Below are 11,251 nucleotides of genomic sequence, written 5' to 3'. Positions count from 1 at the left end.
GACCCACCCCCATACTTCACAGTGGGTATGGGGTGCTTTTCAGCATGCGCATCTTTCGTGGCACGCCAGACCCACTTAGAGTGTTTGTTGCCAAAAAGCTAAATCTTGGTCTCACACAAAAATACACATGGTCCCAGGCTTCAACTGGGACCATGTGCTTCTGTCAGATGACCTTGTTGATGACCCAGACCTTGTTTTGTTGGCAAAAGCAGGTTGTACAAAGTATTAACACCAGGGGTGCTGATAATTGTGACACACATTATTTGATGTCAAATATGTTTTTTTCTCTATGCGGGATTTTTTTCCCCACTGAATGAATGCACTTGTATTGAAGGTTGGATTTTTCTCTTTTTTTCCATTAAGGTCCCCAAAATATATATTAGAAGCTAAAAAACACATGTTTTTCAGGGGTGCCAATAATTGTCGGGGGCACTGTATTTCAATGCAAAAAACACTGTCTTATATTCGGGCCAATACGGTATAATTCGCAAGCCCAGTCAAACTATGAAAAGAGTGCAACTTATAGTCCGTAAAATACGGTGTGTGTATCATACGGTTATCCATTTTTTCCATAAAATTCTGACAACTACAGCTGCCAGAATTTTGCAAATTACAAATGAACTGATTTGAACTTGATTTGCGCCCCCCCCCAAAATAACATTACAAATTTTTTCCGCGTCCTCCTTATTTTGAAATCAATTTCACCAAATTTTCATAGTAATTCCGTGTCAACTTCCACAAGTCCTACCGCTCACTCGCCTTGACAATGAGGCACTTTGTCACAATAGTGCCAAACCCGGAAACTCGCACGGGCCTCGAGGTGGCCGTGGACTCAAGGTTTTCCCATCGGGATGGAATTTAGTTACATAACGACCCCACCCCACCCTTGCATTTTAAATAGGCGGTGCTAAGGCTCGTGACATCATAGCTTTCCAGGGTTTTGGTACCAGTACGTGTGTGTGACCCACTTTTTATAAACAAAGCCAGCAAAATTCAAAAGCAGGAGAACAGGCAGATAAAAGGAAAGTTGAGCCAATGAGCGGAGGATGAAGGTGTCAAGGTCTGAGGAAGAAGAGAGGGTTGAGCGGCAAGTGCACAAGAGAGAGAGAGCGAGATAAGAAGAGCATCGAGGTGTGAGAGAGAGAGACGGCAAGAGGAAATCGGTGAAGACACAGTGAGCGGGAAAGATAGACACAGCTTTGTGTTGCTGCTGAGATGTCTGCACAAAGAGGTGAGCGCACACACATACACACATATGCTCACAAGGAGGTGTGTGTTTGCAAACAGGTGCATGTTGTCTGTGTGTTTTGTGGCTTAATTGGTGGCAAGCTTGTGGGATTCTTTCAATAAGATAATTCATGTTAAAGTGCGTGTGTTCGGATTTTTGATTGTCACATTTACAATTGACTTTGGTAGATGAAACATAGTTGCTTGAAAACTGAAGTGTTTTTACATTGACTACATTAACTTTGAACAGAGGTGGCCCTGGGTGACTATGTGCCCTAGGCCAGGGGTCGGCAATCCAAAATGTTGAAAGAGAATAAAATAACAAATACAGTGGGGCAAATAACTACTAATTGTGCAAGTTCTCCCACTTGAAAATATTAGAGAGGCCTGTAATTGTCAACATGGGTAAACCTCAACCATGAGAGACATGATGTGGAGAAAAAAAAAAAAGAAAAAAAAAAAACAGAAAATCACATTGATTTTTAAAGAATTTATTTGCAAATCAGGGTGGAAAATAAGAATTTGGTCAATACCAAAAGCTGATCTCAATACTTTGTTATGTACCCTTTGTTGGCAATAACGGAGGCCAAACGTTTTCTGTAACTCTTAGTAAGCTTTTCACAAACTGTTGCTGGTATTTTGGCCCATTCCTCCATGCAGATCTCCTCTGGAGCAGTGATGTTTTGGGGCTGTCGTTGGGCAACACGGACTTTAGACGGCCTCCACAGATTTTCCATGGGGTTGAGATCTGGAGACTGGCTAGGCCACTCCAGGACCTTGAAATGCTTCTTACAATGCCACTCCTTTGTTGCCCTGGCTGTCTGTTTGGGATCATTGTCATGATGAAAGACCCAGCCACAACTCATCTTCAATGCCCTTGCTGAGGGAAGGAGATTTTCACTCAAAATCTCTCGATACATGGCCCCATTCATTCTTTCCTTTACACAGATCAGTCGTCCTCGTCCCTTTGCAGAAAAACAGCCCCAAAGCATGATGTTTCCACCCCCATGCTTCACAGTGGGTATGGTGTTCTTCGGATGCAATTCAGTATTCTTTCTCCTCCAAACACGAGAACCTGTGTTTCTACCAAAAAGTTCTATTTTGGTTTCATCTGACCATAACACATATTCCCAGTCCTCTTCTGGATCATCCAAATGCTCTCTAGCGAACCGCAGACGGGCCTGGACGTGTACTTTCTTCAGCAGGGGGACACGTCTGGCAGTGCAGGATTTGAGTCCCTGGCGGCGCATTGTGTTACTGATAGTAGCCTTTGTTACTGCGGTCCCAGCTCTCTGTAGGTCATTCACTAGGTCCCCCCATGTGGTTCTGGGATTTTTGCTCACCGTTCTTGTTATCATTTTGACGCCACGGGGTGAGATCTTGCATGGAGCCCCAGATCGAGGGAGATTATCAGTGGTCTTGTATGTCTTCCATTTTCTAATAATTGCTCCCACAGTTGATTTCTTTACACCAAACGTTTTACCTATTGCAGATTCAGTCTTCCCAGCCTGGTGCAGGTCTACAATTTATCTCTGGTGTCCTTTGACAGCTCTTTGGTCTTGGTCATCGTGGAGTTTGGAGTGTGACTTACTGAGGTTGTGGACAGGTGTCTTTTATACCGATAATGAGTTAAAACAGGTGCCATTAATACAGGTAACGAGTGGAGCCTCGTTAGACCTCGTTAGTAGAAGTTAGACCTCTTTGACAGCCAGAAATCTTGCTTGTTTGTAGGTGACCAAATACTTCTTTTCCACTCTAATTTGGAAATAAATTCTTTAAAAATCAAACAATGTGATTTTGTTTTTTTTTCTACATTTGTTGCGGTACAACATGCCTCCCAGCATGCACTGCAGCACAACAGATGCTACTAACAACTTCTGCTGCCACCTGCTGTCAACACTGTTGCAGTACAACATGCCTCCCAGCATGCACTGCAGCACAACAGATGCAATTAAAAAATACAACTTCTTAAAAAATAATAAAGCCGAGAACCAGGTATGACTGCAAGTATTCCCCAGAGCTGAGCCTTCTCTGACTATGTACAAGTATTACCTCTTCTAACATTCATCAGCAGTCGCGCACACACGGATCTAATATTTTCTAATCTAATTTTTCTTCAAGGGGTTCCCCCCCCCCAAAGCAATTTTCGCCCCCTCCACTGGATGGCGCCCTAGGCAATCAATCACCTAGCTCTGCCTCGGCCTATGGGCTTTACAAAGGAATATTAACCCTAGCTATTTGATGTGTTGTTATGCAATTGGCAGTAGCGCGCGATATCTCCGGTAACACTTTGACAGCTGCATCATAAGACTGTCATGAGACCAAATGAACCACAATGAAGCTTTGAACCAATTGACTGAAAAAGTTTCATTGCTTCAAGGAGCTTCATTTGGCCATCAGTGCTTCTTTGGGAGAGACTGACAACCTCTGCGCCACCTGCTGTCAGCACTGTTATACAACATGCCTACCAGCATCTACTGCAGCATAACACATGCATCGCATAATAAATGTTTTTCAGTTCTTAATTTTATCCCTCAAAGCAATTTGGCGCCCCCTCCACTGGATGGCGCCCTAGGCAATCAATCACCGAGCTCGCCTATGCCATGGGCCGGGCCTGACTTTGAGATATTACAATTTAAAACACTAAAACTCAGAAAACAGATGAACAATGTAATGTAATTAGGGCTGTCAAACGAATAATATTTTTAATCGAGTTTATCACAACTTAAAAATTAATCGTAATTAATCGCAATTCAAACCATCTATAAAATATGCCATATTTTTCTGTAAATTATTGTTGAAATGGAAAGATAAGACACAAGACGGATATATACATTAGAAATTCTGTATGTAAGTACTGTATTTATTATAACAATAAATCCACAAAATGGCATTAACATTATTAACGTTCTTTCTGTGAAAGGGATCCACGGATAGAAAGACTTATAATTCTTAAAGGATAAATGTGACTTTGTATATTGTGACTAAATATTGCCATCTAGTGTATTTGTTGAGCTTTTCAGTAAATGATACTGTAGCTTTTTAACTCATTTCAGTCTGGATTTCGGCCACAACACAGCACCGAGACCGTGCTTATCAAAGTCCTAAATGATATTCGTCGGAATACCGATGCAGGCAAATCATCTGTTCTGCTACTATTGGATCTCAGCGCCGCATTTGACACGGTTGATCACAACATACTACTCAGCAGATTGGAACAGTGGGTAGGGCTTACTGACACTATTCTTCAGTGGTTCACATCCTATTTACATGATAGAGATTTCTTTGTGTCAAATGGAAACTATCAGTCAGAACGAACCAAATTCACGTGTGGAGTCCCTCAAGGGTCAATTCTTGGACCACTCTTATTTAACATCTATATGCTTCCGTTAGCTCAGATAATGGAACAGTATGACATCTCCTATCACGCCTATGCAGATGACACACAACTGTACATTTCTGTGTCCCCACATGATTATAGTCCCTTAGTCTCCCTGAGTAAATGCATTCGTCAAATCAATGAATGGATGTACCAGAATTTTCTCCAGTTAAATGTGGAGAAGACAGAGGTGATCATTTTTGGGCCAAAAAAGGAAAGGTCAAAGATAAGCAGCCAACTTAGCACAATGTCACTTACAGCTACAAATCAAGTCAGAAACCTTGGCGAAATTATTGACTCAGACCTAAAATTTGATAGCCATCTAAAGTCCGTCACTAAATCCGCTTATTACCACCTAAAAAATATAACCAGAATTAAGGGGCTTCTGACTCAACAAGACATGGAAAAACTTATGCATGCATTCATTTTCAGCAGATTGGACTACTGCAACGGTATATTTACAGGTCTTGATAAAAAATCAGTCATTAAGCTGCAGCTAGTACAGAATGCTGCAGCCAGAGTCCTCACAAATACAAGGAAGCTGGACCACATTACACCGGTTTTGAAATCGCTACACTGGCTTCCAGTGAGTCAAAGGATAGACTATAAAATACTACTGCTCGTCTACAAAACACTTAATGGCCTTGGACCAAAATACATGCTTGACTTGTTAGATTCCTATGAGACATCTAGACCCCTAAGGTCGTCTGGAACGGGTCTTCTGCATGTTCCAAGAACAAGAACCAAGCAGGGTGAGGCAGCATTTAGTTATTATGCTCCTCACCTCTGGAACAAGTTACCCGAACGTCTGAAGTATGCTCAAACTGTTAGCTCCTTTAAATCAAGGCTAAAAACGCTTTTGTTTGGCACTGCATATCCATAACTGTCTATATATTTCAACCTACCTGCCTTCTATTCCTCTTGTGCTTATCTCCATTGCTGATTTCAATGATTATTAGTAGTAGTAGTTTTTGCTTTATTTTTATTTTTATTTATTTATTTTTATTCTGTGATTAAATGCGATCATTTGTCTTGATTATTACGTTGTGTTGATTTAAATGTGATTTTTATGGTCTTCATGTGATGTAAAGCACTTTGAATTGCCTTGTGTTGAATTGTGCTATATAAATAAATTTGCCTTGCCTTGCCTTGCCTAGCGATTTAACTTCTGCTCAAATGCATGATGGGTGCAACCATGCATGCATGGTTGCAACCATGACTGTGTGTGGTGCCCGCAAATGCTATATCTTCTCTGCGTTGTGTGCAATACATGGTGGTAAGAAAAAAAAAAGACTTTTACCGTTCTTCCCCACGTCGATTCCCACACTGTTTATAGTTATTGTGTGAGACTTGTCAATTAAAAGCACAGCTGCACTGAATGCTTGTATCTATTCCACTCACTTGATGCTGTCTCTTAGCACTGTACATACGTAAAACAGTGCCAGTGTAGGCTGTTTGCGAACTTTGCGGTAAAGCCTGAGTGGATCGTTCCGCGCATGCGTTAATTGCATTAAATAATTTAACGTGATTAATTAAAAAAATAATTATCACCCATTAACGCGATAAATTTGACAGTTTTTTGTCGTTGTTGTTGTCATTATTTTATTTTTTTAAACTGTATTTTTCCATCCAGAGTGAGGGGGCACACTTTAAATATGTTAAAGTGATTTAGGCATCTTTGAGTGAACTTGGAGTAAAATTCAAGAATCTTGCGGCCGGGCTGAGTGTCCTCTTTTTTGGACACCCTAGTGCAGTATTTCTCAAATAGTGGGGCGATGCCGGGGGTGGCGCATGTGAGCTCTGGGAACATGTTTTTTTTTTTTTTTTTTTTTTTTTTTTTTTTTTTTTTTTTTTTTTGCCGTACTAGGATAAAGTGTACTTGCGCATCCACTCAGTGAGTGGCAGTGGCGCTCTCAATTTCAGAGTGCGCGCAGTATTTTTGAACTAAGCAAGAGCACACAGAAAAGAGATATGAAGAAGAGCTGTGCGCCGTTTTCAAAAGCCTTTTCCCGACCGGACTCATGCAGCGACCCACTGTGTTCTCCGGTTCTCACGTGTCCGCCCGAAAAGTGCCATTTTCGGCTTGGGATCGTCACGACGACTGCCCTCACCTACGGTTTTCCCTCGGCCGCCGAGAATGCGCTTTTTTTGGGCCGTTTGCCTTTTGGCTTTGACTTTTAATAGTGGGAGAAGAGGAAAAACCACTGTTTACTGTCTAAAAATTATTATAGCGGACAGCCGGTCCCACTTAAAGACATTAGACCCCAATCTCATTGATAAGCCGCTTGATTGTTTTTCAGCGAAAACGTGGCTAATATTGTCAACAATCGTCTCGCTTTGTCCGTGTTATATCAGTAAACCAGTGAGCACTGTTAGCATGCTCCGTGCTAAATAACCCCACACCATTGCAAATGAGGTGATACTGTGAACAGCGAAAATAAAAAACTGTCCTTCTGTCCAAAGACACTCTTTTGTCCAAAGACACTTTTTTTTTTCTTCAGTTTTGTTTTTTTGGTCAAATTTTTTGTCATATTGTCCTCATGAGTTAATGTTTCTAATCAATTTGATTTTTTTTTTTTAATTATTTACTGATTTTATTACATTTTTCAGTATCAAATGGTCAAAAATGTACGTTGATTGTATTTTTACAATTTGGATGTGATTTTTTTTTAAAATTCAGGCAAATTGATGCGTGCTAAGTCTTTTCTGTTACAAACAAAACAATGTTAATGAAGTTATACTTTATTCTAACTTCATTTATATTACCGTTTTTTCTTTAGTAGAAAAAAAGGACACAATGTTAGGCAAATGCGTACTTATAATGATAATTTTATAGACAAATGATACTATTTACAGTGGCGGCAGAGAGTTTGGGGGTGGGGTGCAAAAAATTTACGTCTTCCTGGGGGGGGCGTACCAGAAAATAATTGAGAAGCACTGACCTAGTGTATCTTTCATTTGGTATATTTCAACTTCATATAAAGATAGCTCACAATTTTCTGTGAGTCTTGAAAGATTGTTAAAAAGCACACTGGCACTATTTGAAAATTTAAACATGAAATAAGCAATCATTTATCGGATCTTTCATAATCAGTCAACCGACAAATAAAGCACCGCAGTCAGCGTGCACTGCTTCCTGAATGTTGGTCAGTTTCACATCACTGTGGTCTGGTCTTGTCCTTTCACAAATTTGAAACAACTTACACGGGAAACTAGCTGCCTTTGTGACACATTTGAACTCATTTGGTGTCCTCACTTCCTCTTTCTTCATACCTGCTCTTCCTTCTCTTAGCCACTCTACATCAAATGATGCATCTTTCTTCCCATCAGATTCCAAAATGACCCCCCAAATTTTATTCCTGAGATAAAGATACAAAGTTATTTTAAAGTCCTTGAGCATGATCTCAACAAATTTGTTGTCTAAACATTCAAAAGAAAACATTTTTTTGCGAGAATAATTGCTCTGTTTGATGTAAATGATTGCACTCGTGCAGAAATGACAATGTGGTTTCGACTACTTACTCGCTATACACATGTTTCCAGTTTTCAACGGATCATCTGAGGTATTTTTACGCACTTTGAATTTTGACCTCTGAGCGTTACCCTTGAATAGTAAATTTGTTGTCAAATTCCTGACTTCAGTTGACTTTAGAAAAAGATTGCTTGAAAAAAGGAGAGCTACGCATGTCGAAAGTGAGTAAGAAGCACAATGATGTCATCGTGCTAAGGTTAATGTTGATCAATTGGCTGCAAACCTGGACTTTGGATATTTGTTGGTTCAAACAAGTACTGGAGTGTGTCTACTTAAAAGGGAGCACTTACCAAATGTCATTTTTCTGAATTCAATCTAGTTAGTTTTTAGTTTGTTTGACTCTTTTATTTTTAGATTTATACTATTTAACTGCTATTGAAAAAGTACTGAATTGACACCTCAAAAACAGGGGGGGTACACCTCATTCAATTTTAATTTATTTTCTCTTTATTTTATTAAATTATTTTCTAATGAATTTTCTTCAATTTTTTCTATTTGTAATTATTTTTCTTTTTTTTTTTTTTTTATTTAATTTCCAATATTTGCTTTCCATTTCTTATTAAATGCTACTTACCTGTAATACTATTTTTCTTGTTTTGTTATTTGTTTATGAGGTTATTTTTTCCCCTTATTTTCACATTTATTTAATTATTTTTTTTGTTATGAATTTCAAAGCATTTTATTTTTCTTTAGCTCCATTTATTTTGTTTTCATTCCATTTGTAATTTTATTCTTCTTAATTTTAACTTGAATTTTCACTGGTTTTTCTTGTTAAATTTTCATTCACTTTACTTTCCCAGATTTTTAAAAATATGTATGGCCTTTTTTTGTGTTTTTATTTTTAATTTTTTTATTTTCACATTTATTGTTTTATTCTAATTAATTGTCTTGTTTATCAATGTATATTTTTCTCTGGCATTCATTTGTTTTGTTTTCATTCCATTTGTAATTTTATTCTTCTTAATTTTAACTTGAATTTTCACGGGTTTTTCTTGTTAAATTTTAATTCACTTTATTTTCCCAGATTTTTAAAAATATGTATGGCCTTTTTTGTGTGTTTTTTTTTATTTTTTTTTATTTTCACATTTATTGTTTTATTTTAATTGTCTTGTTTATCAGATTTTTTTTTTTTTTTTGTATGGCCTTTTTAAAAAAAATTTATTTATTTATTTTATTTTTTCACATTTATTGTTTTATTCTAATTAATTGTCTTGTTTATCAATGTATATTTTTCTCTGGCATTCCTTTTTTCATGTTTATTATTTTGTGTATATTCTATAACAGACTTGATGATGATATTGACGGGACAGGGGGCGCAGGGCCAATTAATAGGGGGCCTGCATTGTTGGCGTGGCCGTCAAAGCTGACCGAGTAGAATCATAGACAATGAGCTTTTTTTTTTCGTCAAAAATACTTGTGAATAAATGCTTAAATCCCTGAATTCTTTATAGATATGGACGTAAAACAGTCTCGATTCTTGGTTAAAACCCCCCCAAAAAACATGCAGTTAGCATTTATTTTACGTAAATATGTCGAAGTACGATGCTAGTCTGTTAGTCATTGCGGCGGCCGCCATTTGTAAATAGAGCTTTTTCCGTTGAAAATTCTTGTGAATAACTGCTTAAATCCCTAAATTCTTTACAGATATGGACGTAAAACAGCCTCGATTCTTGGGTAAAAGCAAAAAAACGTGCAGTTAGCATTTATTTTACGTAAATATGTCGACGTACGATGCTAGTCTGTTAGTCAATGTGGCGGATGCCATTTGCAGACAGAGCTTTTCCAATGAAAATTCTTGTGAATAAAAGCTTAAATCCCTGAATTCTTTATAGATATGGACGTAAAACAGTCTCGATTCTTTGTTAAAAGAGCAAAAAAAACTGGCAGTTTGCATTCATTTTACGTAAATATGTAGAAGAATAGCTAGTCCGTAGCGGTAAATTTCTCCAAATGATTTTTTGAAAAACAACGGTTCAAAATGCATGCAGGGTACGAAAAATATAATAATTACCTTAAATCCTAGAACAAATCACTGCTGAGACAATCCTTCCTGTTTCGATGCGGTACAGCTTTCGTACTTTTTCAACCTAAATCCGGCGTTGGATCGCTGCATGTGTTGACTAACTGCGACAGACTGCAAATAACTGAAGCGGACTGTAGGACGGCCCCCTACTTGAAGGCGTTGCTCAGTGCTTGATGGATGTGACCCGTCAATACTTATGAAGTCTATGATTCTATTTTTTTTTTTTTAAACACTTATAATTGAACGTCACTCATTTTACTTTTGTTAAATATGTATTAGCCCATTACAAAAGAACAATTTTAAAAATGTTTTGAGGTTGTATTTTTTTAATGGTATTTTTGATCATTTACATATACAGGGGGGCAAATAAGTATTTAGTCAACCACTAATTGTGCAAGTTCTCCCACTTGAAAATATTAGAGAGGCCTGTAATTGTCAACATGAGTAAACCTCAACCATGAGAGACAGAATGTGGAGAAAAAAAACAGAAAATCACATTGTTTGATTTTTAAAGAATTTCTTTGAAGATCATGGTGGAAAATAAGTATTTAGTCATTACCAAAAGTTCATCTCAATACTTTGTTATGTACCCTTTGTTGGCAATAACAGAGGCCAAACGTTTTCTGGAACTCTTCACAAGCTTTTCACACACTGTTGCTGGTATTTTGGCCCATTCCTCAATGCAGATCTCCTCTAGAGTAGTGACGTTTTGGGGCTGTCGTTGGGCAGCACAGACTTTCAACTCCCTCCACAGATATTCTATGGGGTTGAGATCTGGAGACAGGCCAGGCCACCCCAGCACCTTGAAATGCTTCTTACGAAGCCACTCCTTTGTTGCCCTGGCTGTGTGTTTGGGATCATTGTCATGCTGAAAGACCCAGCCATATCTCATCTTCAATGCCCTTGCTGATGGAAGGAGATTTTCACTCAAAATCTCTCGATACATGGCCCCATTCATTCTTTCCTTTACACAGATCAGTCGTCCTGGTCCCTTTGCAGAAAACAGCACCAAAGCATGATGTTTCCACCCCCATGCTTCACAGTGGGTATGGTGTTCTTCGGATGCAATTCAGTATTCTTTCTCCTCCAA

General features: G+C 38.4%; 1 protein-coding gene across 1 annotated transcript in view; it reads left to right on the top strand.

Annotated features, from left to right (window-relative positions):
• The first annotated feature begins 890 nt into the window (after positions 1–890).
• The window catches only part of entpd1 (ectonucleoside triphosphate diphosphohydrolase 1), a 30,051-nt gene continuing 19,690 nt past the window's right edge, over positions 891–11,251 (top strand). Inside the window, exon 1 of the mRNA XM_057825440.1 lies at positions 891–1,231. Coding sequence (XP_057681423.1) covers positions 1,216–1,231 — 16 coding nt within the window. The 5' untranslated portion in view covers positions 891–1,215. The remainder of the gene's footprint in view (positions 1,232–11,251) is intronic.

Source organism: Corythoichthys intestinalis, chromosome 21 (genome assembly GCF_030265065.1).
Source record: "Corythoichthys intestinalis isolate RoL2023-P3 chromosome 21, ASM3026506v1, whole genome shotgun sequence".
Classification (NCBI taxonomy): domain Eukaryota; kingdom Metazoa; phylum Chordata; class Actinopteri; order Syngnathiformes; family Syngnathidae; genus Corythoichthys; species Corythoichthys intestinalis.
The sequence above is the reverse complement of the archived record's forward strand: the minus strand, read 5'-3'. Positions and strand labels throughout refer to the sequence as shown.